The sequence below is a fragment of the Aulonocara stuartgranti genome (genome assembly GCF_965226115.1).
Source record: "Aulonocara stuartgranti genome assembly, chromosome: 3".
Lineage (NCBI taxonomy): Eukaryota > Metazoa > Chordata > Actinopteri > Cichliformes > Cichlidae > Aulonocara > Aulonocara stuartgranti.
The window spans coordinates 2598793-2626141 of record NC_138941.1 but is presented as its reverse complement, the minus strand read 5'-3'; the positions used below and the strand labels follow the sequence as shown (position 1 = coordinate 2626141).

The 27349-nt window shown below is 43.0% G+C and overlaps 1 protein-coding gene across 1 annotated transcript; it reads right to left on the bottom strand.

Moving 5' to 3' along the window:
- Positions 1 to 445: 445 nt before the first annotated feature.
- LOC309702424 (protein NLRC3-like) lies at positions 446 to 27119 on the bottom strand. The gene is made up of 10 exons (XM_082527142.1): positions 27063 to 27119; positions 25963 to 26083; positions 25777 to 25878; positions 23493 to 23571; positions 17824 to 18028; positions 15872 to 17672; positions 13542 to 13715; positions 9201 to 9374; positions 1730 to 1776; positions 446 to 1581 (listed from the first exon to the last, which is right to left on the bottom strand). The coding sequence occupies exons 2-10, from the start codon at positions 26049 to 26051 to the stop codon at positions 1052 to 1054; spliced, it is 3201 nt and encodes a 1066-aa protein (XP_082383268.1). The 5' UTR covers positions 26052 to 26083; positions 27063 to 27119; the 3' UTR covers positions 446 to 1051.
- Positions 27120 to 27349: the final 230 nt, after the last annotated feature.

Here is a 27349-nt window from a genome sequence, read left to right as displayed (position 1 = left end):
CCACAAATGGCTCCACAGCATGTAAAAATATAACAAAAGCTCTGGCGGACTTGGTTCTGTGGTCAGTCTTAAAGGGTGAAGTTAAACTCTGTAATCTTCACTGTGTCACAGAGTTCAGTGAGTCCCGTTATTCACAGTATCAATCAGATCATCAGAGAACAGCTGATCAGCAATCAGTGGTGCCAACAGCGCCTCCTGTGGTGAGAGGATGCAATAATGCAATGTAGCATTTTTCCACTCAACACTTGCAGTCATGGAAACTGTCTGTTGGATCTGTGTGACGTTGCTTTCTTGGTTAGAGTTCCTCACAAATGTCCAGATGATTCTTCTAATGAGGCGTCGACCATGTTTGCAGCTCTTTGGAAGAAAACGTCGCCCTTTGCCATCCTTACTTTTCTTTGACTTCTTCAAATGCAGCTGAACTCCAGCTGGTATTTTCTTGGACTTTGCAGCTGTTTCTGGTCATCAGTTCATTCCTGCAAACCTCTGAAGCTGAACAACAATGATGCTGCATTGCTGGCTGATCCCAAAAGGTTGATTCTGTTCATCTGGACGTTTTCAGAAACGTTTGCTCACTGATCAGGTGACTTCTTCAGTCTCAGCTGACTGCAGCTTTACAAGCTTACAAACAGCACATTTGCACAATGACTGAAAGCAGCAGCACCTGATATATATGATACTAATATAATACATATACATATATAATCCATACTAATGATGAAGGAACTGAGCTCACAGTCCATTGTTCATTCAGTGAACTACTCAGTTTATTTTGGGCCTCAGAAATGCTCACTCTGTTTGTACATCACTGTCAGCAATAGACTCATTCTGCTGTGTGGACAGGAACACATGTGACATCACTTCCTGTTTGTTTGTGACTGAAGAGGAAGAAGTTTACAAGGAATCATTTAGAAGAGTTTCAAACATCAACTGATTGAATCCATGAATCTGAAAACGTGTTTGTGAGTGAAAGAGACAGACATGTACAGACTGAACTATCTGTTCAACAGTCAGAGTGTTTCTGTAACAGGAGACACTCTTTACACTCCACTCAGCACAGGGACACTGAGGCACCAGGAGACAAGAACATAAACCCAGGATAAAGAGTTTGAGTGAATGTGGTGTTGAAGGTGTGGAGGTGGATCAGAGTGTCAGAGGAGACTCTGTAGAAGGACAGAGTGCCAGCAGGACAGTCCACATACACTGCTGCTCTGTTAGAGACAGAGGAGGAGGAGGAGATGGATGTTACTCTGTTATTGTGACAGACATAACGAGGACCATCATGAGAGCAGTACAGACTCCAGGACTGATCATTGTATCCAAACACACAGTCATAACTGCCTCCTTTCCTTCTGATGCTTCTGTAACTCACTGATATAAAAACGTCTCCTCTCCACTCGACCTCCCAGTAACAGCGACCAGTCAGACCATTTCTACACAGCAGCTGAGACCAGTAATCAAATCTGTCTGGATGATCAGGATATGACTGAACCTCCTCCACACGTGTCACCTTCCTGTTGTTGTCAGACAGTTGGAGGTTTGTGTTCACTGTGTTTGTGTCGATTGTGAGTTGACAGGAATCTGATGGAGAGAACAAACACAATCCAGCTGCAGTTATTGATCCATCATCTGTTCATTGATTGACACTTTGATGATGACTCCTGACATGATGAAGATGGTTGAATGTGTGCTGCTTTGTTTTCATGAATCCCATTAAAAACACACTTACACTTCCTCAGACCTGGTCTCAACCATCGGACTCCAGCAGGCTCCACCCTGAAAGGAGGAGGGGGGTCAGAGCAGCACAGTCAGCATGCACACATGGACATTACATGGCTCTCACACACACACTGTTACACACTGAGCTCAAAGCTCGGCTCCACTGTTTTATTCAAAGAAATCTACATTTATTTATCAGCACATTTAAAAACAGCTTGAGCCAAAGTGCTGCACAGAGTAGAGAGAAAATAGGAAACATACACAGTAATGACTATAAAGACTGGTCAGGATTGAAAGCTACAGAGTACAAATGTGTTTCCAACCGGCTTTTAAAAATGTCCAGTGTTGGTGACGACCTGATGTGAAGGGCGACTGTTCCAGAGTTTGGCTGCAGCCATCGATAAAGCTCACCTCTGTTTTTACGTCTAGTTCTGGTCAGAAGCTGCTTATCTGCAGACCTGAGGGCTCCACTTGGATTCTTTTGTTAAAGAGAGATAAGATGGAGCCAATCCATTCACAGATTTAAAGACAACCAGATCTGGAAGTGGATTCTACCACGTACTGGTAACCAGTGGAAAAAGCTGGTGATGGGTCGTCTAGCACAGACCCACCGCTGGAACCAGACAATTGATGAGGGAGAGAACTGTGACAGCGCCGTTCCTTCACTTGACCTCAGTCGCTCTCGTCTGCTCCCTCGTAACACTGCTCTTTATTGAGCTTACATGAATATGCACAAGTTCATTATGACGTCTTACACAGGTATGAACAAAGAGTACCAGTCTGTGCATAGTGTGTGTGTGTGCGTGTGTGTGTGTGTGTGTGTGTGTGTGTGTGTTCCAGATGTGACCCTGTGACCCCAAAGCTGGTGCTAAGAGTCCAGCGGTCCCCCTAACAAAGGGCTCTTATACTTAACCAGACACAGAGTAGGTGTCCTCCTACACCAGGGGTCTCAAACTCGCGGCCCGCGGGCCAATTGCGGCCCGCAGGACGATAGTTTTTGGCCCCACCTTAATATGAAAATGTAATGTTAGTTTGATAATGTATGACACTTTACAGTGTTGTGGGCGGAGCTGAATTAACCCACCAATCAGGGTGGGATATGGATCTCAGGGGACACCAGCCGGGCTTGATGCAAGCAGGGAAACATTTCTCAATGAGTCAAAGTTCCAGCAGCGTTGCCCTGGAGTGTTTCTTTCTTTCTGTGCCTGGCTGGCTTCCTCCTTTCTATTGGGCAAACGCCGACATTCGCCCCAGCGCGCTGCGTTCACAACACTTCAAAAAAAGTTGTTTTTTTAAGTTGCTGCCCAGCGGGACATTATACGTATATAGATTTATACACACGTCAGTGGGATTTAAAGTTATTTTTCCACAGAGAGAGATCTCATATTAACTCTCACAGTGATGCGTAGGCGGCGGGATAAAAGAAAAGTCATGAACTCAATGCAGCCCAATTTAGTCTGCAGTCACATAGCGACACCTGTTCATCGGCAACAACAGTCCCCGGTAACCCGGACTAATTATAGGGTCGCACCGTAATTTGTGGCTCCATGTTTTTATTTGCATCACTGCGTTTGCATTGCAGCAAACATGAACATTACATATATTTCAATATAATGTAAAAGCAGTCAAAACAACTAACATCAGAAACAGCTGATGTTATTTGTTATATGTCACGGTGTCATTTCCGCTTCTTTCTCCTGTAACAACAGCCCGGCGCCGTGAGCAGTCGCCTTTTTTGCGCTCGCTATCCCTGCACTTTCTACCATCTGCAAACGCCACGGTGTTCGTGTCGTCATGAAAGACATGAACATCGAGCGTAAAAACAAAGGAGACTGCTACCGGCTTTTTATCTGCCGATCGCCGTGCTACGGTTGCAAGAAAAAGAAGCAGAAATGACGTTCTCTACGCGTTGAGACGTTCCCCGTCCGTCGGCTAAACGCTTGATTGAACCTTCAATGCGACAGTGACACCAAGTAGAATTATAAATGTCACATAGCCCCAAACATGTCTTTTTCAAAGCCTGCGGTGAAGAGAAAGGTTGGTGATGAGCACCGACAATTTCAGGAAAAGTGGGAAATGCAATATTTCTTTGTTGAGCACAGGGGCACCCCGACCTGTCTTATTTGCACAGAGAAAGTTGCGCTGCACAAGGAATACAATTTGAAACGTCATTACACAACTAGACATGCTGAGCTGGATGCAAAATACCAGGGAGACGAGAGAGCGAACCGGGTTGCCAGTCTTAAAACAGATCTACTGAGGCAGCAAGATTTCTCCAAGAAAGCAACCAAAGAGAATAATGCAGCAGTCGGAGCCACGTGGTTAGTGAGATGATTGCTAAAGCAGGGAAGCCATTCACAGAAGGTGCATTTGTCTAAAAGTGCATATTGCAGGCTGCAAATATAGTCTGTCCGGGAAAGAAAGGTCAGTTTAGCAACATCAGCCTTTCTGCCAACACCGCAGCAGATCGCATTTCTGACCTGTCAAGTGACATTTATGACCAACTGTGTGAGAAAGCCAAATGTTTCAGTGTATACTCAGTCGCTCTTGATGAGACCACAGACATCACCGACACTGCCCAGCTCCCAATGTATGTCCGTGGTGTTGATGACAGTTTTGAAGTGATGGAGGAGCTGCTCACAGTAATTCCAATGCATGGCCAGACCACCGCTCAGCAGATATTTACAAGCTGTGTGATGCCATTGAGAATGTTGGTTTGCCATGGAAGAGGTTTGTTGGAATAACAACAGATGGAGCGCCATCAATGACAGGGAGGAAACATGGACTGGTGGCACAAAACAAACTGGAAGAGGAAGGCGTGGAGGAGGCCATTGCTCTGCACTGCATCATCCATCAGCAGGTCCTTTGCAGCAAATGCCTGAAGTTTGACAATGTGATGTCTATTGTTGTGAAATGCATCAACCAAATCAGATCCAGGGGCTTAAAGCACCGAAGCTTCTGTGCTTTTTTAGAGGAAATGGAGTCAGAATATGGGGATGTGCTCGACTTCACTGAGGTACGTTGGCTCAGCAGGGGAAATGTATTAAAGAGACTTTTTGAGTTGAGAGCAGAAGTGAAGCCTTCATGGAGAAGGATGGAGTTAGTGTTCCTGTGCTAACTGATCCCAAATGGCTCATGGACTCAGCTTTTCTTGTTGATATGACACATGAGCTTAATGTACTGAACAAGACGTTACAAGGCCAGGGGCAACTTGTCAGTGCTGCCTATGACAACGTGAGAGCATTCTCCACAAAACTGGCGCTCTGGAAAGCTCAGCTCTCTCAGACAAACCTTTGCCATTTCCCAGCATGCAAGGCACTCGTGGATGCAGGCACACCATTCAGTGCTGACAAGTATGTTGATGTCATTTTGAGGCTACAGGAGGAATTTGATCACAGATTTGCTGACTTCAAGACACACAGAGCCACCTTTCACATTTTTGCGGACCCCTTCTCCTTTGATGTGCAAGATGCCCCTTCTGTGCTTCAAATGGAGCTCATTGAGCTGCAGTGCAACTCTGAACTCAAAGCAAAGTTCAGGGAGGTGAGTGGAAAAGCAGACAAGCTTGGACAATTTTTGAGAGAATTGAGCCCTAGTTTCCCTCGGCTTTCCCGAATGTTCAAGCGGACCATGTGCCTTTTTGGTAGCACATACTTGTGCCAAAAGCTCTTCTCCACTTTGAACTTCAATAAGTCCAAGTACAGGTCCAGACTTACGGATGATCATCTTCAAGACATACTGAGGGTCGCAACTGCTTCCTCCCTCAGGCCAAATCTGGCTCGGCTATGCGAGAGGAAACGCTGCCAGGTCTGTAGCAGCAAGGAGTAGGCAAGAGAAGCCATGTTCAGAAGAACAGTTCATTTTCTACAGTGTTCCATTCATGTTCAGAAGAAGGTTATAGAACTGTTAATACAGACATTTCAATCTAAACACAGCAGATATAGAAGACTGAAAAAAACACAAGTTCACTGACTAAAAATATCTTATTATTATTTTATTTATGTATTACAGATTGATTAATTTTCTTATTAATTCTTAATTTGTTTATTTATTTTTCATATTTTGTGTTAAAAAATAAAAATAAAGAGATTTGAGAAGATTGGAATTTTTTAACCATGCCTTTCTTGTGGAAAACCTAATGCGGCCCAGCCTCACCCAGACTCTGCCTGCAGCGCCCCCCAGCTAAATTGAGTTTGAGACCCCTGTCCTACACCATAAATCAGTAAGAGAGGGTACGACCTCTCTCATGGCCCCAAGTGGTGTGTGCATGCCAGAGCACTCTGGAAGGCACACAGAGTCTTTACACACTACTGAGGATCAACCCTCTATCATCATGCAATCGATTAGAAAACTAAGCATGTATGAGTAAATATTTGTAAGCATAACCCATATGGAAAAGACTAAAAACTTATTTGATGAAAGTCATACTCATGAAAGTGGCCAATTTCTCATTCCTTTCATATATTGTTTTAGTAAGTATCCAAAACATTTTCATACAAGTTTCACACAAGACAGATACAAACTTTATAAGATTTATATATCTTTTCCATATGGGAAATGACAATCAACAATATAAAGCTTACAGCTGGTTTTAATAACAGAATTTATTTGTTTCTCAAATGAGAAAGAGCTATCGAGAAACACTCCTAAATCTTTAGTTCTTAACTTTTCCAGTGGGCCAAGGTCAACATCATCTGCTAATGCTAAATAGGCTGCCATTATTAACTAATGCTAATTTGATGTGTATTAGCATTATGCACTAATGCTAACACTTACTTTTTAACAATGTGAGTAGCTAACGCTAACACTATTTCCCTTAACTTTATAACAATGTGAACGGCTAATGCTAACACTCTTTTCCCTAGCATTACAACAATCTGAGCTGCAAATGCTATGTAGGCCGCCATTAGCACATACGTCTAATTTAAGGCAAATACGCATTAGAACCTAATGCTCATATCGTTTTCCTTTGCTTTATAACAATGTGAGCAGCTACTTCTAAATAGCATTAGCTAATAACAGCAGTCTAATTTAATGCAAGTTAGCATCATTTGAGTTATAACGATGTGAGGAGTTAATGGTAAGTATGCTGCCATTAGTGGTTAATTCTAATTAGGGGTGAATAATTATTACCAGCTAATGCTAATATTGTTTTCTCTTCCCTTTTAACAATGCGAGCAGCTCGTGCTAGGTAGGCTGATGCTAGCAGCTAATGCTAAAGCTAAAGCTAATTTGAAGTGAATTAGCATTACATTAGTGAGGAGTTAATGCTAAGTAGACTGCCATTAGCAGGTAATGCTAATTTTAGGTGAATAGGAATTGGCAGCTAATGCTAATACCATATTTTCTTGCTTTATAACAATGTGACCAGCTAATGCTAAGTAGGTTGCCGTTATTAGCTAATACTAATTTGAGGTGAATTAGCATTATCCCATTATGCTAACAATGTTTTGTCTTACTTTTTAACAATACGAGTAGCTAATATGAACACTTTTTTTTATCCAATTTTAGCTTTTCCCCTGCGATGTGAAGAGTTAATACTAAATAGGATGCCATTAGTGGCCAATTCTAATTTTAGACGAAAAAAGCATTAGAAGCTAATGCTAATACCATATTTTCCTGCTTTATATCAATATCAGTAGGTAATGCTAAGTACGTAGCCATTATTAGCTAATGCTAATTTAGGTGAATTAGCATTATCCACTAATGCTAACAATGATTTTGCCAACTCTTTTCCCTTGAATTATAACAATATGAGCAGCTAATGCTAAGAAGGCTGCCATTATTAGGTAATGCTAATTATTATGTGTGCTAGCATTGTCCGCTGCTGCTAGCAATGTTTTATCTTACCTTTTAACAATATCAGCAGCTAATGCTAACACTACTTTCATTTCAGTTAAGCCTATTTAGCATTAAGAAGTTGTTGCTAAATAGGCTAACATTAGTGGCTAATGCTAATTTTAGGTGAATAAGCATTGGCAACTAATGCTAATACCATATTTTCTTGATTTCTAACAATGTGAGCAGCTAATGCTAAGAAGGCTGCTGTTATTAGGTAATGCTAATTTAAATCGCTAATGCTAACAATGTTTTTTCTTACATTTTAACAATGTGATGTGTGTTACCGTTAATAACTATTGCTAATTTGATGTGAATTAGCATTATCAAATAATGCTAAGTATTTTCCCTTGCATTATAACAATGTGAGCAGCTAATGCTAAGAAGGCTGCTGTTATTAGGTATTGCTAATTTGATGCGAGTTAGCATTACCCGATAATGCTAACACTTTTCCCTTCCCTTTTAATAACGTGAGCAGAAAGTGCTTAGTAGGCTTATTCTAGCAGCTAATGCTAATTTGATGTGAATTAGCATTACATTCGTGAGGAGTTAATGCTAAGTAGGCTGCCATTAGTAGCTAAAGGTAATTTGAGGTGAATAAGCACTAGTAGCTAATGCTAATACCCTTTTCTCTTGTGTTATAATGATGTGACGTTAATGCTAAATAGGCTGCCATGAGTGACTCTTTTCCCTTGCATTACAACAATGTGAAGGGTTTATGCTAAGTAGGCTCCCATTAGCAGCTAAAGCTAATTTGAGGTGAATAAGCATTAGTACCTAACGCTAATACCCCTTTCTCTTCTGTTATAATGACGTGAGACATTAATATTGTTCTCAAACAACAGAATGAGAATGAAATATTGATTCTAACAGGGCCCATAAATAGCATTAGCTTAGTAGCATTAGCTTATCAGAGTTTCCATCATGGTCACACAAATCCTTAGCAGAGCAAAGTGGCCTACTTAGCAATAGCTGCTCAAGTTGTAGAAAGCAAAGGGAAAACAGTATTAGCATTAGCTGCTGAATGTGCACTTGATAACAAATCTATTGTGAATTCAGCTGTGAATGTAGAGTTTGTCATTATTTAAGCTTCCATTTCTAAATGTTAGCTGCTCCTTTCTGCATCTTTGTCACACACACACACTGAAATGATTCACAGCCTTGTTTCATCCTTCTGTCAGCGTCACTGACTGTCACTGTGACTGTGGACATACAGCATGGGAAACATACACATGGCTGACACCTTATTGGGTACACAGTGGCCACTATCTCAGGTATAGTACACCTGTGACCTAATAAAGTGTATCTAAAGTTACAAAATGTTGTCTCTGTGACCTAATAAAGTGTATCTAAAGTTACAAAATGTTGTCTCTGTCCAAATATTTATGGACCTAACTGTAGGTCTACTTTTAATGAAACTCTCAACATATCAGTTATCATTAATGTTCCTGCAAACAGACTCCTTGGAGACCCCCTACATAAATATCCATGTACTATCCAGCTAGACTAGTGTGTCTGTCCCTGAAAATATTCCTACATGTATGATTGTTCATGTCTCATCTGCAGGAAACAAACAGGAAGTGAGTGAAAGACACAGGAAATGTTTCCAGCTCTTCCTCCTATATCAGACAGTCTCTCCATACCTGAGAGTGTCCAGTCTCCAGCCTTGATCCTTCAGTCCAGCCGAGAGCAGCTTCATTCCTGAGTCACCTGGATGATTGTAGCTCAGGTCCAGCTCTCTCACATGGGAGGGGTTGGAGCTCAGAGCTGAGGCCAGAGAAGTACAGCCTTCCTCTGTGATCAGACAGCCTGACAGACTGCAGACACACAAAACAACAATCCGTCTGTTATCCGTCTCTATGGCAGCATAACTAAGTGATGGTTCAGGGTCACCTGCTCCAGCTCTAACTATAAGTTTTATCAAAAAGGAAAGTTTGAAGCTGATCTTCAAAGTAGAGAGGGTGTCTGTCTCCTGAACTCAAAATGGGAGCTGCTTCCACACCCAGTCCAACATAGCCAGGCTTTCTTTGTGTTTCCTGCTTTGACAAAACCTCAAATCCCAGTCAGAGATGATGAGCATCATCACAGTGATGATCATTTCTCTGTAACCCAGGCTTTCTGCTTCAGGATCTGTGCACGCTCACAGAACAAGGAGACCTTTAAACATCATTTCACTAAATGGATGGACTGAGCTCGGCCTACAGATGAACTGGATAAATAAAGATTTGACCTCAGTGTGCTCGGTGTTCCTGTCTATTCCCAACATATTCCTAACATGATAGCTGCACTTTAGAGCTCTAAAACTGGAACTGACACATATTTAAACTCTACATGTTACTCAGTACATTCAGTTCTGACACTCGCCCACAGTCCAACAAAGGAAACATGGAGATCACATCAGTTTGTCACCAAAGTCTAATTATTCTAGAGGGCAGTGTTGATACAACTAAAGTTATTTTTAAGCAAAGTTGAGTTTTTTATTGTCGCAGTACTTCATGTCTGAAGTATCACTTAAATGCATTACACGCTGTTGATGGCAGCAAACAAACCACCCAAACAAACAGCAGTGGGAGGCTTGGGCAGACTACGTAGGATCAGCTTGTGGGAGGAGTCTAGATAAACCAAAGAAATACAAGCTAACAAACACCACAGTGAAGTGAGTAGCTACAAACTGCAGGCCGATTAGTGTTGTTGAAGAAGTCGGTCTGAGGAGCGTTCTTAGGATCAACAAATGACGGCATGTATGAGCCTCCCTCAAGACGCACCATCACAAGAAGAACACATGAGCTGTAGAAAAAGGAGAGACTATGAAAGCCACGGCGTTACAACGTGCACCAGCTGTTGGTCTCTCTGGAGACTACTGGGCGTGGCTGGGTAACCATGGTTACTTGGGAGTTACAGTACATGATATTAATGAAGAGTGGGAGCTGCGTTCTATAGCAAACAATTTGTTATGAGGTAATCAACTGATTTTACTTTAACCGGAAGCCCTTCGCAATAATTGCAAAGCCTACATTTTGTACAACTACCATCAGTTCGTCTGTACTGATGGTAACTTAAAGTCACACTAATGTAGTTTAGTTTCTATAGTTTATGTAGTAGAAGTATACTACAGTACCCTGATCACTGATAGGATAGATTTATGTAGATATACACCTTTGTGTTTAACATTACTGCATTATATTACTGTGATCTTTGTCCTTATATATGGCTATATTAGCTATACTGATGTACGTACATATAACTGGATATGTAACTTATCTATTCATCTTATTTGTCATGTATTTGTATTGTGTACTTCCTTTTTGTAAGAAACCACACACGTGATCACAGCCACAAGAATCAATCAGTGAAAGAATAAAGTGCCTCAAACCGAACCTTAAGCTCTTTATTCCACATGCTGGGATCATTTGGCCTTCAGTGGTGTTCTGGCTGACACACCGGAGTGACCAGAGTGCTAAAGAGTGAATCGGACACACCAGTGTCATCCCTGATATCTCCACTACATTTAATCGTCCTTCAGCTTGTGGCTGCTCTTAGCTGATCTGCTAGTTAGCCGGTGTGCTAGTTAGCCAGTGTGCTAGTTAGCCGGTTCGCTAGTCAGCTGGTGTGCTGACTAGTGAACCAGTAGGTTACAAGATGAGCTTGTCTGTCTGATGAGCCAGCTCTCTCTGTCTTGGTCATTTTGTCCTTGGGCAAGACACTTCACCTACCGCTTACTGGTGATGACCAGAGGGGCTGATGGCGCGATATGGAAGCTAGCTTACCTACACCAGTGTGTGAATGTGAGAGTGAATGAATAGTGGAATTGTAAAGGGTCCTTGAGGGTCTCGAAAAGCGGTATATAAATGCAATCCATTATTATTATTAAGAGCATCTTTAGGCCTGACTGTGCTCATTCTTCCTCCAACCTCTCCTTACCAAAGATAACAACTACATCAGTATTAGCTCAATAACAATTTCTGCAATTCAATTGTGGACATTCATTTTTAAACCTTGTGTAAAACGATAAAACCTAAAAGTCTGAGTACTATTCTTTGTGCAAACAGCTCTTGCAGGTTACCCCGGACTTAATAATTAAATAATAATAATAATAAAAAATAACCTTTCCTTTGAGCAGCTGTTCAGGCTACTAAACTCATCCCAGAAATAACAAGTGACACCATTAATAGTGGAGCTACCTTTAACAGGTGAAACTGATTTGACCTATAAGTAGGGATGGGTATCGTTTAGGTTTTATCCGATACCGGTGCCAAATCGGTACTTTTGAAACGGTGCTGGTGCTTAAACGGTGCTCAAACCGGTGCTTAAAGAATGGAGAACACAAAATTGGTCCAGAAACTTCTCATGTTCAGCTGTTTTTTTGTAAAAAGATAACAATGTTAGCCTTTTCTGCAGCTATGGGGCATATATGGTATCACTCTTGGCTGGAAGCAGTGCTTAAACAATGGAAAAAACACAAACTTTGTCCAAAAACCTCTCATGTTTAACTGTTTTCCACTTTTTCTTTGGTCATTTTAGCTTTTTTGGGCAGGGTGAAGGGAGTATCTGCCATCAAACACGAAGACAGCTGCATGTAACTACAACGGTGTTTCCTAGTTCACCTTACATGCATTAATGTAATAACGTGGTTAGCCTACTCAACGTAAATTACACACGAACAACATTAAGCTACTCAGGCAGAGAAGAACGGCTGCTGCTGCTGCCATCATCATCCGTCATCATTTCTGCTACACTGTCAGGGCTAGGGGCCAGGACTCTACTCTTTGTGTTTTTGGTGGATGTTGCTAACTCTGGGTCCGATAACAGGCAACCCATCCGCAGTAGATGCGCTCGGTGTGAGGTCTCGCAGCAAGCTATCAAATACGGCGCATTTCTCGGCTTTAAAAAAAAAACGCTATGTGTCGCCAGGTGTTTCATCAGATTCGAGGTGTTACCTCCTTTGACAGTATCACAGTATCAGCTTAAAGCACTTGTTGCTGCTGAGTTTGCATATTTTGCTGTGAAGTACAGCCAGACTTTTGACCGCTTCGCCTTGGGCATTTTTACTCTGTAGCGCTGATCTAAAAGAACGTACGTACCTGGCCCCGCCTACTATCCTCGGAAACGTAAAATGATTGGCTAGAAGTGTATCACAGCTCAGGAAAAAAAAGCACCGAAATAAAGCACCGAAATGTGCGCTGCTTTTCGGTCTGGTTACTACCGTTTATGTCAGAACCGGTGTCATCATGGCACCGGACACCGGTACCCATCCCTACCTATAAGGCTACTGCAGTTACTTCTTATCAGGTTTAGTAGGGAAGACATCTGGATGAGGTAGTTAGTAGTATGTAGTTAGTACCGGGCGACTCCCCTCCCCCACATCGGCACCAGAACCCTGTATTATCTACAGGGTAAGACTGCCTGTTTTATCAAACTATGGCCATTACTACTGTGATCATTTGTAGCCCAGTGTACTGGTCTCTCTGCTGGGATGAACCACTGGAGCTCACCCAGTCATCCCTCTCTTTCTCTCAAGAAGAAGTGAAATAAATATATTTATTATGTTACGAGTCTAATATTCTTTAAATCAAACTGTAATGAATAAATCAAGCAAGAAGATTTGGTGGCTCCAAGTGTTGTAGAAGAAAAGATAAACATCTCATTTTGAGAAATCAGCCTTTAAAATTAAGTAAGCACTGTGAATAAAAAACAAACAGCGAACCAATCAGCAGTCGCCAATGTCCTCCTAATTTCATTCAAAAAGAAATCAAATATATATATTATGGGCACAAAGGAGCCTAAATCTTTAAATTAGGCAGTGCATGAAGTATTTTTTTAAATAAACAAAGACATGACTATAACAACTTTTAGTAATTCAGAGTCCAATTATCCACTCAAATGTAAATAAAAGTTCACTTGACAGCTGTATAAAGGTTACCTGTTTATACAATAATATAAGTCACATTTGAAATGATCATCTGTGGAAAAGTTTGAATCCTGACCTGAGAGTTTCCACTGCACACTGTGAACTCTTTAGTCCAGAGGACAGAAGCTTCACTCCTGAATCCTGCAGGTCAGAGTTACTCAGGTCCAGCTCTCTCAGACTGGAGGACTGGGAGCTGAGGACTGAGGACAGAGCTTCACAGCTTCTCTCTGACAGGTTACAGCCACTCAGTCTGAAAAATAAAAGACAGTCTATACAACAAATACTCATGTAGAGTTTGTTAATACATTTCACAACATTAAATCTTGACTTTCTATTTTTAAAGGAAACATAAACATACTAAGATACAACATCATATGTATGAACTTTAATTAATAATTCTAAAAACTAAATGTTTTCTGATCTGACCTCAGAGTATTCAGTTTACAGTTTAAACGTTGTAGTCCAGCAGACAGAAGCTTCACTCCTGAATCCTGTAGCTTTCTGATACTCAGGTCCAGCTCTGTCAGACTAGAGGACTGTGAGCTGAGAACTGAGGACAGAGCTTCACAGTTTTCCTCTGAGAGTTCACAGATGTTAAGTCTGAAGATAAAAACATGAATAAAGATTGTTGTTAAAGTGTAATCAGGGTGCAATAGCTTATTGTCTTGTGCTGAGCAGGTTAGTAAAACTTCACTTTAACTTGGAAATGAATAAAAAATGCTATGAAACAAGGATAACTGGATAAAGACATAAACAAAAACAAACATCAAACACAAACAAACAGAACTAAACATAATACAAATTGATCTGACCTCAGAACATTCAGTTTGGCATGTGGACTTTCCACTGCAGCAGACAGAAGCTTTACTGCTGAAGCCTTCAGGCTGTCGGTACTCAGGTCCAGCTCTCTCAGACTACAGGACTGCGAGCTGACCACTGACAACAAATTTTCACAGCCTTTCTCTGAGACGTTACAGCTGCTCAGTCTGTGTGAGAAAGGGAAAAAACAAAAACAAAAAAAAAACAAAGAATATGTGTGATCAAATTAAATTTGTTTATATGTTGAACCTTTTTTATTTTTATTTTAAACCTTTGAGACTATGAGTGCTACCAATCCAGTGCACATGATTGGTACCTTGATGGTACCTTGCTCAGGGGTACCACAAGGTAACTATTCGGTGGATTCGACCCCTGACCTTATGATCGTGGGGCGACCACTCTGCCTACTGAGCTAATAATTCTGTGTACACTATCATACAATATTAACTAAAACAATTATTTTAGAAAATTTTACTAATTCAATAATCATGCTCATTACCTGTGTATTGTGAATAACACTGGATTTTAAACACTAGCTGTATAAAACTCTTCCTGTTAAAGGTGTGTATAAAGGAAATGAGCTGAAATCCTGTCTTCCTTCTCTCAACCCAACCGGTCATATCAGATGGCCCCGCCCCTCCCTGAGCCTGGTTCTGCTGGAGGTTTCTTCCTGTTAAAAGGGAGTTTTTCCTTCCTACTGTCGCCAAAATGCTTGCTCATAGGGGGTCATATGATTGTTGGGTTTTTCTCTGAATCTATGAGGTGCCTTGAGGCGACTTTTGTTGTGATTTGGAGCTATATAAATAAAATTGAATTAAATTGAAAATGCAGACTTCATGGAGAATGTTTGCTGTCAGGATATATCAAAGACAAAGCAGAGATCCATCCAGTCTCTTCCACTAAGCCCACAGAGGGACAGACAACCACTCTCACTCACACCTGCATGAAGTTTAGATCACCAGGTAACCTAACTGCATGTCTGTGGACAGTGGGAGGAAACTGTAGAGGACCCAGAGAGTAATTCTGTGGGAACACTGGTTATGGAAGCCTTACAGTTACATATGGTTACTGACAAGAAACACGACCTAAGAGGCAATTTCAGTAATGAAGACCGAGTTTCTCCCTCCATACAGGATGAAAACATGACAGCACAGCAGAGATTTATATTTAAAAAGGGAGGGTGCGCACTGAAAGTGAGATACAAACTTGATCTTAAATTATGAACATCAGAAAAAGATGTAGGTGAAGTCTGGCAGGTGAAGTTTGTGCTTTTGAATAAAACAACCAAAATCCTGGAGTTGGAGACAAATGAACAAGCTGAGGATAATAAACCTGTCAGAGGGGCTGAAGCATCAGAGCTCATGTTCTTATAGGCTGGGTCTGGATTGTCCTTTGATAAGAGTTACAGAACAAAGTGTGTTTTAGAAATGCTGGAGTGAAACATTAAAACTACCATATATTTACTGAGTGACTGATGATCATTTAATTTACTATTTTAAAAAAATGTTACAGTGCTCTTTGAACTCAGCATTTCTGATTTATTTCCCATGATTTTAACAATGAAGCGATGACAACAGATTTACTCACAGAGCTTTGTTGGAGGCTTTGACCACTGGCAGCATTCTCAGAAGAGCCTCCTCTGAAGCAGAGTATTTCTTGAAGTCAAACTCATCCAGATCTTCTTCTGATGACAGTAAGATGAAGGTCAGAGCTGAGCACTGAGCAGGAGACAGTTTACCTGTGGAGAGACTTCCTGAAGTCCTGTATTGTTGGATCTCCTCCACTAGAGAACGATCATTCAGTTCATTCAGACAGTGGATCAGATTGATGCTTTTCTCTGCAGACAGATTCTCACTGAGCTTCTCCTTGATGTACTGGACTGTTTCCTGATTGGTCTGTGAGTTACTTCCTGTCTGTGTCATCAGGGCTCGTAAGAGAGTCTGATTGGTCTGCAGTGAAAGACCCAGGAGGAAGCGGAGGAACAAGTCCAGGTGTCCATTTGGACTCTGCAAGGCCTTGTTCACAGCACTCTGGTGGAGAGATTGAAGTTTTAGTTTGTTAAATAATTTAGATTTCTTGGAGGTTGTTTGTTGTTGTTCCAGCAGATTGAGTCCAGAGTTGCTGAAGGTCAGATGGACATGAAGAGCAGCCAGAAACTCCTGAACACTCAGATGGATGAAGCAGAACACCTTGTCCTGATACAGTCCTCTCTCCTCTTTAAAGATCTGTGTGAACACTCCTGAGTACACTGAGGCTGCTCTGATATCGATGCCACACTCTGTCAGGTCTGATTCATAGAAGATCAGGTTTCCTTTCTGCAGCTGATCAAAAGCCAGTTTTCCCAGAGACTCCATCATCGTCCTGCTCTCTGGACTCCAGTGTGGATCTGTCTCAGCTCCTCCATCATACTTGACCTTCTTCACTTTGGCCTGAACCACCAGGAAGTGGATGTACATCTCAGTCAGGGTCTTGGGCAGCTCTCCTCCCTCTCTGGTTTCCAGCACATCCTCCAGAACTGTAGCAGTGATCCAGCAGAAGACTGGGATGTGGCACATGATGTGGAGGCTTCGTGATGTCTTGATGTGGGAGATGATCCTGCTGGCCTGCTCCTCATCTCTGAATCTCTTCCTGAAGTACTCCTCCTTCTGTGGGTCAGTGAACCCTCTGACCTCTGTCACCATGCCAACACAGTCAGGAGGGATCTGATTGGCTGCTGCAGGTCGTGTGGTTATCCAGATTTGAGCAGAGGGAAGCAGTTTCCCCCTGATGAGGTTTATCAGCAGCACATCCACTGAGGTGGACTTTCTAGGGTCAGTTAGGATTGTAGTTTTGTGGAAGTCCAGAGGAAGTCGACACTCATCCAGACCATCAAAGATGAACACAACCTGGAAGTCTTCAAAGCTGCAGATTCCTGCTTCTTTGGTTTCAGTAAAGAAGTGATGAACAAGTCCCACCAAGCTGAACTTTTCCTCTTTCAGCACATTCAGCTCTCTGAAAGTGAATGGAAATATGAACTGGATGTCCTGGTTGGCTTTGTCTTCAGCCCAGTCCAGGCTGTATTTCTGTGTTAAGACCGTTTTCCCAATGCCAGCCACTCCCTTTGTCAGCACTGTTCTGATTGGTTCATCTCTGCCAGGTGAGGCTTTAAAGATGTCTTCTTGTCTGATTGTTGTTTCTGGTCTGTCTGGTTTCCTGGATGCTGTTTCAATCTGTCTGACCTCATGTTCATCATTGACCTCTGCAGTCCCTCCCTCTGTGATGTAGAGCTCTGTGTAGATCTGATTCAGGAGGGTTGGGTTTCCTGCTTTAGCGATGCCCTCAAACACACACTGGAACTTCTTCTTCAGGGTGGATTTAAGTTTACGATGACAAACAGCAGCTGGAAGTTCTGAATAATAATAATAAAAATACAACTTTAACAATCATATTTTACAAAATGCTGATGACAATTTCTGACCCACTGAGAAATGACTGAACACACTGGTGTCACAAGTCTCTCATTTATCCAGCAGCTTAAATCTTTAGATAAATCCTCTTACGTCTCTGCAGACGGTCAGCCAGCTCCTCCTGCTTCATTCTCCTCAGGAAGTCCACTGTGATCTTCACAAATGCCTCTCTGCTGTTTCTCCTCTGCTCATCATCCTCCCTCTGAAACTCCAAGCACCGGGGCTTATTTGGATTCAGAGCCTTCTGGATCTTCTTCAGCTCGTTCTTCACAAAAGTGATGATGTTGTCCTCCAGCAGCTGGAACAGAATACTTTATGAATGACCCACCACTCTGAACTTTAGTCCACACAACATCCACTTCTTTACGATCAAGGGGCATATCATCCACGAACTCTTTACCAATTATAGGTTTGACTTTATCTGATTAACTGAGACTTTGTCCACAACTCCATGATCCCAAAACGTTGATGCTGTTCATATGAATGCAGCGATTTCAGTGGGAGAAACATTTCACTGGTGTTCAGAGCTGAACTACCAACAGGTTGAGAATCAAAGCCAGAAACTTGGAGATGTTTCAGGTGACTGAGTTGATCGTACAGACAACTGGTCTGAAAGGTTCACTCTGTTTACGCATACAGATCAGTATTTTTCTAAGATGGCGCCGGTGAGGTCGGCTGCCGTCACGACTGCTCCGACCACTTTTTCTTTGTCTTTGTTTTTTAAGTTAGTTTTCAGCGTTTCTAAATCGGCAAAATCATCACCATTGGGTACATTAGGTATGACAGTGACACTCTTGTTTCTATTGGTATACAATGTACTCACAATTCGAAGTTTTTAACTCCGGATCCGAGCTGGCCGAGTGAGATCTCGAGGGAGAACAAAGGGAAGCGGCGGCGGCCTAGAGGGAAGCGAGCCGGCGTCAGGAACAGGCTGAGAGCTCGTGCACACCGCACACCTCTGCCTAGCATCCTGCTCGCCAACGTCCAGTCACTGGAGAACAAGCTTGACGACCTCAGGGCCAGGATAAAGTTCCAGAGAGACATTCGGGACTGCAATCTCCTCTGCTTCACCGAGACATGGCTGAACCCAGCGGTGCCGGACCACGCCATCCAGCCGGCCGAGTTCTTCTCGGTTCACCGCATGGACAGGACACGGGACTCGGGGAAGTCAAGGGGAGGCGGCGTGTGTTTAATGGTGAACAACAACTGGTGCAACAGTGCGAACGTTGTTCCTCTCACACGCTCCTGCACACCAAATCTGGAACTACTGTCCATCATGTGTCGTCCTTTTTATCTACCTCGGGAATTTACATCGGTCATTGTAAGTGCCGTTTATATTCCACCACAAGCGGACACGGTCACCGCCTTATGCGAGCTGCATGAGGCACTCACACAGCACCAGACACAACACCGGGACGCTGCGCTTATTGTGACGGGGGACTTTAATAGCGCCAACCTCAAACGCGCAGCGCCGAACTTTTATCAACACATCACCTGCCCCACCAGGGGTGAAAGGACACTGGACCACTGCTACACTACGGTCAAGGACGGCTACAAGGCACAATCCCGCCCCCCGTTTGGCAAATCTGATCACGCCGCCATCTTCCTCATGCCAAAATACAAACAAAGGCTGAAACAGGAAGTTCCGGTTCAGAGGAAGGTCGCGCGCTGGACGGATCAATCGGTGGCCGCGTTACAGGACGCACTCGATGACGCAGACTGGGGCATGTTCAGAAACAGCTCCGACGATGACGTCAACGTGTTTACGGAAGCGGTTGTGGGATTCATCGGGAAACTAGCGGATGATACCGTGGAGACAAAGACTATCACAACGTTTCCCAACCAGAAGCCGTGGGTGGATAAAACCATCCGCGACGCTCTGAGATCCCGCACCGCTGCCTACAACACGGGACTCATGACGGGGGACATGGACCCGTACAAAGCCGCGTCATATAACGTGCGGAGGGCGGTGAAAGAGGCGAAGCAGCGCTACGGGAGGAAACTAGAGTCACAACTCCAACAGAGTGACTCTAGGAGCCTGTGGCGGGGACTAAGGACAATAACGGACTATAAAGCACCAACAACCGGTATGACGAACGCGGCCGTGACTCTGGCAGACGAGCTGAACACTTTCTATGCTCGCTTCGAGGCTGCAGCTAAGGTCTCCAACAATGCTAGTGTTAGCGGCGCTAACGGCTGCAGACAGGAAGATACTGCCAGCACCGGAAACGTGCTCGTCATCTCCGAGCATGAAGTAAGGAGAGCCTTCAAGAGAGTGAACACCAGGAAAGCAGCAGGACCAGACTGCATCCCAGGTCGTATCCTAAGAGACTGCGCATACCAGCTAGCTCCTGTGTTCACTGAGATATTCAACATCTCTTTATCTCAGTCGGTGATCCCCACATGCTTCAAAGAGTCCATCATTGTTCCTGTCCCGAAGAAACCCCACCCTGCTTCTCTCAATGACTATCGCCCTGTAGCCCTCACCTCAGTAGTGATGAAGTGCTTTGAACGCCTGGTCAGAGACTTCATCATTTCTTCACTACCAGACACACTGGACCCACTACAGTTCGCTTACCGTCCAAATCGTTCCACAGACGATGCCATCTCTCATCTCCTCCACACATCACTCACTCACTTGGACACTAGAAGGGGGAATTATGTTAAAATGCTCTTCATAGACTACAGCTCTGCATTTAACACCATAATTCCCTCCACACTCACCACCAAGCTGGAGCATCTGGGACTCAGCTCATCTATGTGTCAGTGGATCTCCAACTTCCTAACTGGCAGACCACAGGCAGTAAGGATGGGCGGACATGTCTCAGCCTCCACCACTCTCAGCACTGGAGCCCCCCAGGGGTGTGTTCTGAGCCCCCTGCTGTACTCTTTGTACACATATGACTGTGTGGCCACTACCAGCTCCACCACCATCATCAAGTTTGCTGACGACACCGTCGTGGTGGGCCTGATCTCTGATAACAACGAGACGGCCTACCTGAAGGAGATTAGGAATCTGGAGAACTGGTGCCAGAGGAACAACCTCCTTCTAAACGTCAGTAAGACAAAGGAGCTGATAGTGGACTTCAGCACTAAGCAGGAGAGGAACTACCAGACCCCTGTCATCAACGAGTGCCCAGTGGAGAGAGTGGACAGCTTCAAATACCTTGGAGTTCACATCACGCAGGACCTGTCATGGTCCTGTCACATCAACACCGTGGTGAAAAAGGCCCGACAGCGTCTCTACCACCTCAGACGCTTGAGAGACTTCCAACTGCCCTCCAAGGTGCTCAGGAACTTTTACTCGTGCACCATAGAGAGCATCCTGGCGGGAAACATCTTAACCTGGTTCGGGAACAGCACCATGCAGGACAGACGAGCTCTACAGAGGGTTGTGCGGTCAGCTGAGCGCACCATCCGCTCCGAGCTCCCTGACCTGCACTCAATCTACAGCAGGCGGTGCTGGACCAAGGCCAGGAAGATCGTGAAGGACCTCAGCCATCCCAACAACAGACTGTTCTCTCTGTTGAGGTCAGGAAAGCGATTCCGCTCCCTGAAGACCAACACAGAGAGACTGAGGAGGAGCTTCTTCCCGCAGGCGATACGGTCTCTCAATCACACCACCACACAGTACTGACCCACACATACAGTTCTTACACACACACTGGACTTTCTGGACTTTGGTTTTGCACAACACTGGTCACTATATTCTTCATTTCCGGTTAATACTTGTACAGCTGCTGTTATTGTGTATATATTTATTTATATTTAGATTTCTTCATACATTCTTATATAGTTCTATATTGTGTATTGTGTATTTTGTTGTACAGTTATTTTATTTTCAACTTTAATTTATATATTTATCTTTATCTTATTCTTCCCAGTTAAATTTACCCTTCATTCTAATTTGTGTTGTACAGTTATTTCATTTTTAACCTTAATTTATATTTTATTCCTTCCTAGTTAAATTTACCCTTTTTAATTTTTCATATTTATTTCCTATCTTATTCATAGCCTTTTCCTTTTTTGTTTTCTTTAGGTCACGAGCAGTTGTCCAAGCATTTCACTACATATCGTACTGTGTATGACTGTGTACGTGACAAATAAAATTTGAATTTGAATTTGATTTGATTTAAGGTTTGACTCTCATCATCCACTGGAGCACAAACTGGGCGTCATCAGGACGCAACAACACAGAACAAACACCATCCCCACAGACACAGCAGCCAGCGAAGCAGAAGAACTTCACATCAAGAAGGTCCTGAGTAAATGTGAACGCTGGTTTGAGGGCGGAGTCAAGGAGGCCATTTATGTGAAAAGGGAAAGACCATCTCTGAATGGAGGAGGGGCCTAAGGGTACATTTATCACCATCTTACAATGCTGTGATTGCAGCCATTCCCCAGCTCTCTGTGAACTGGACTCATGACCATTGAGCAACAACCATTGATCAATGGTCCTGACAATATGCGTACCAATGATCAATGAACTGACCTCCCAGCCCATTGTTCCTTCAGTGGGCTGGTTTCAGTCATACAAATGTCCTGTTTATGAGATTGAAACCTGCAGTCAGCTGAGACTGAAGAAGTCACCTGATGATGATGAAACGTTTCTCCCACTGAAAACATCCAGATGAACAGAATCAAGCTTTTTGGGATTTACGTACCTGGATGATTGAGCATCAAGACACAACTCTGTGACTTTTCTCAGATGAATAAATCCTCTCCTCCAGCTTTGTTTACATCTACCAGCCCTGTGGCGCTGCCCAGGGACAATAATCTATGTGAGAGGTGGAAAGTCATACAGGTGTCTGCTCCTGCCTTCAGTTATTTTATCTACTGTGTGTCAACTGGCTGAACCTCCTCCAACTGTCTACTGTCTCCCTAAACTCAACAATGACTTAGTGATCTATCCATTCTCTGACCAAAGACATCCTGCTGCAGGAGGTTAACATAGCAGCCAATGATGATCCCACTCACTGTGAACAACACATTTGGACCTGATTTGCTGCTCTGGTTTACACGTGAACTTTGACTGCTGTCACCAACTTGAGAGGCTCTACAGAAAAACTGGACTTGTCCATAAAAATCATAAACTACATTATAAGGACAGCATTGCTCAATCAACTCTAATTACTACTGACATGTTATCTCTTCTAACTAAGGTACAGACACTCAAACTTGCTGCTTTCAGTGAGAAGTCAAATGTCTGAATATGAGCTGGAAGCCGCTGAGAGTCCTCCTCCTTCCCGTGGGGTTTACTTTCTCTACTACTTTCACTATAAACACGCCCCTTTCATGCACCTGCAGAGGGCCACCAGCAGATGGAGCTGTCTTAAACAAATCCACTTGGATAGTTAGCTGTAGATGACTTTATCAGTATGATTGTAGGACTTTGAGTTATTCTTTAGATTTATTTAAACTCTTATATTGTGCACAAGTGTTGAGCGACCCATAATTTCTCTGTACTTTTCATAAGAGCAGCCAGACTTTCAGCTAGTTTTTGTTTTTTAAGAGCTCAAAGTTATTGAAGAAACAGTTATTCAGCTTCATTCCCACTGATCTCGACTACAAACTGTTTCACTTTGGTTTCTGTTTAAAGCCTCGATGTTTAAAACGTTTCCCTGTGATCACATTTGCACCGTCTGATTTCAAAGTTTGTTTCTTTTGGTCATTTAGTCCACAGAGTCCTTGGTGTTCTGAAAGGGACCTATAAATAAATGCATTATTATTAATAATAAAGTAGTTGTTGTACATGTACAGACCATAAATATGGAGTCCAGCTGTGTTTGATGCTGCTGGGCAGACTGACCACTGGGAACCTCTGAGCTCTGCTGCTCCACTCTGTGGAGGAACCATGAAGGATTAGATCAACACAGGATAACGATCCAGGAGTTTCTGCTCAAATAACTTCATCTGAATCAAGTCTGTCAAGTTTTAAACTCTCAGATTCTGAAGATATATTTTCTGTTTTCTATGAACTTTCTTTCATCAGTGATGGAAGTGATGATGCTGCAGAAGCTCAGAGGAAACTTTGAGAAAACTGTGATGAACCATCAACTAATGCTCTCAGGAGGCCAAAGGTCCCTGAATGTAACTGTGCAGTAGATTCAACGAGTGTTTGAAACCTGACCACTTCCATATGTTTTCATTCTAACAGAAGAAGTCCTTTTCTCATTGCTTTGATTTGAGTTTTCATTTGAGTTTTCTGAGTCTCGTATTTGGAGTCGAGTCTAATCAATGATCTGACAGAAGAACATTAAAAAGGATTTACCAGTGCTGTCAAAATTAACATGTAGGGTTAGGGGTTCATCTGTTATCATGATTAACATGATAAAAACCTTTAACACGACACATCTGGAGAGCAGAACGACTCAAAATCCCTGAAATGTTTCTATCAACGCACTTCGAGCAGTTTGTCCGAGTAGAGTTACCTTTGCACACGTGCAGATGTGCAGCACATCTGTTAGTGACGGCAGCTGAACCAATCAGCTCAATATGGAAGATGACAAACACACACACTGACCTCCCGATGGAAAGTTTGAGTATTAAAAAAATAACAAGACGGACCAGCCGACCAACATGAAGGATTCTGAACATCGTGACAGAAGGAATTTTCTTTTCACCGAAGCACTTCCAGCTTAAAATATCACAACGATGCAAAGCACTGATGACACAACTGCCAAGTGGACAAACTGCAGACCTGTTAGTGTTGTTAATAACATAGTTTTGGTTCCTCGTGTCAAAGACTTGAAGAAGAGTGACAGAGAGTGTTAGACTGCTGCAGGATCAGTGCCACCTCCACAGACCTGTGAAGAAAATGATTGTTTGACAGATGGGCTCAGATTCAGGATCAGCTGAGGAGTTTGTGGCTGACAGAATCCTGCAGGTACAGAGCAGAGCCCATCATTAGCATGCAGGACTGTCCCTGGGGGGGTCGGCTCATTCAGGAGCTTAATCAATGTTTACATGTTCAATAAACATGTTAAGTGTGTAAATTTGCCCTTTTCTCTCGAGTCTGTTTGCTCATGAAATGAACTTTGATTCGTTTACATTAAAAATGATGTTTAATGGTGATTAATCCAAATGAATCCACAGTAACCCTGTGATGAGTCTGATTAAACATTTTCATTAACAGCAGTAATATAGATTATATATTATTATATATTAGTGCACACTTAGCTTTTAGTATATATGTTTGTTACAAAGTTGTATTTACAGCAGAGAAGCTGAGTTAAAGACTGAAAACTATTCAAAGTCTCTTTGAATTGAAGCGTTTAACATTCTTTGTGTTTATTCTGCATTGACTTCATTATATGGTGTAAACGTCTGTTACAGGCTTAAATATAAAGTTGGAAAAATGTAACTGCAGGATTAATGACAGAAGATTGTGTCATTAATTAGTCATGTTTTAATCTACTGACAGCACTAGTGTTCACTCTGGTGCCTCCAACTGTTTTACGCCCTTTCAACACCTTCGTGGTCAAAAGTGTACACGCACAAAATCTACAATAAAACCCTCACGCAGCAATAGGACAGACACACAATCCATTTATCTCTGTGTCTCAAACACACACACGTGTATTCAAAGCCTCGATTTGTTCATATTTCATCTGTTGTGTTTTTATCTTCAGCGTTTTCAGTGTTGCTGCATTTACACCAAAAATGTTTCCATTGATGAATCAGATTGATTTGAATGTGTTTCATCCATACAAATCCCTCCCTGGTGGTCACATGACTCTATAACATAACAGGAGTCATGTGACAAGAGTTTCATGCTGTAAAATGTCAAAATGGTTGAATGTGGTGGAGTAAAAATGTGAGATGTCAACTACTTTTCTTCAATATGAAATGTTTGCAGGGCCTGACAGGAAGTGGACGGACGCTCTGATCACTTCCTGTTTGCTGAAGTGGGTTTTCAGTTGTTTAGAAACCAAAGGCTTGTTTTAAAAGACAGTTTAAATGGGACTGAGGGAACGACGTGTTTGTAGTTTATATCCAACAACATCGAGCAGTTTAATCAAAGAGTTCATGTTGCTAACAGCTCACCTCTCTGCAGCAGACACAGGCTGGACTTTAAAATCAATGGACTGGACTTTAGACCGGTCACTCTGTAAGGACACAGAGCTGGGTGGAGGTCCAGGCTGGTTCCTGTGAATAATGATGGAGCAGTGATGTGAGTGCTGAGCTGTGACATGGAGAAGAGTCATGGACAGTTAGAGATGGTCATCTCACCTCTGAGCTTTGGTCTGGCTCTCATGTTCCCCACACAGAGTGCTTTTAGAGGGAGGGGCTCCCTCCTCTCTGTCCTCACACTGATCCATGCTGCTCAATTCAGCTCACACACACTTTCTACCTGCAGAGGAAACACAAATCATTCATGTGCACATCAGCTGAAATCCTCCTTTCATCATGTGTGCTGTCCAAATATCAGCTGCTTCTTTCCTGCTTCATCTCATTGTCAGCTGGATGCAGTCAGACAGCAGTGTGAGGCAGAGGAAGCTGCCATCAGCTGCTCTGCTATCAGTCCACTAGATGGAGCCTGAAGCACACACGATGCATTCACTGACACACACTGATTCACTGTGACTGGAAGCTTCAGTCAGTCCAACACGTGTGAACAACATTTCAAACATTTCAGCTGATCCAGGATTCAAAGAGGATCAGCAGAGTTAAAGCTTCACACTAATTCTTGCTGCTGAGTTTGCAGAGAACTGCACACACACTGATTCACTGCTAATGAGAAGCTTCTTCCATCCAGTAATTCATCATCCATCAGCTCTGCTGCTGCTCTCAGTCCTGGACTCTGATCACACACTAAAAGCAGCTTTTTAACTCGTGTCTGTAAGAACTCTTAGTGTTAGCTTAGTGTTAGCTTAGCTTTAGCTTAGTGTTAGCTTAGTGTTAGCATGCTGTGTGCTAGCTTAGCGTCAGAGCTCTGCAGGTGTCTCGTGTGTAAATATTAATCACAGTGACAGTAAAGGAGGTAAAGGGCTGTGACGTCATCACGTACGCTGCGTCCTCTGTGGGCTCTGAGTGAACTCAAAGTACAAACTACAAGTACACAAACACGAACGTAGCTCAGAGTGGCGGACACACTCGGCCTCGTTGGTCCAGCTGTGAGTCCGTTACCGTGAACTATGGAGCGGCAGATTTGTGCTGAACTAAGCTGCACACAGCTGATGTTAGCCAGGAAACATTACACACTGACTTTAATGGAGAGACCGGAAATACAAACACACACAGTTTGTTGTGTGAAGAAATCAAACACGAGCTGAACAAACAGTAAAGTTCCTAAAGACAAACTGTTAAAGGAGGAAACAAAGCAAACTTACAGTTTCTTCACACACCAACAACAAGCTCCACTCCACGAAGTTCAGGAAGTGACAGTAAACTTTGAGCAGGAAGGAAACACCCAAAGAGACGTTTGCGGACAATAAGGAGCATCGGGACACTGTGCTGCGTTCAGTTGCACCTCGGAAACTCCAAACCTCTGGCAGGCTGTGATTTATTTCTGCTGGTTTTCCTGTTTGAAGCACAAACATCCGTCATCACTTTGTTGTTCTTCTTCCTGCAGCGTTTAAATGTTTCAGCACTGACCTGATGTTTCTTCAAAGCTCAT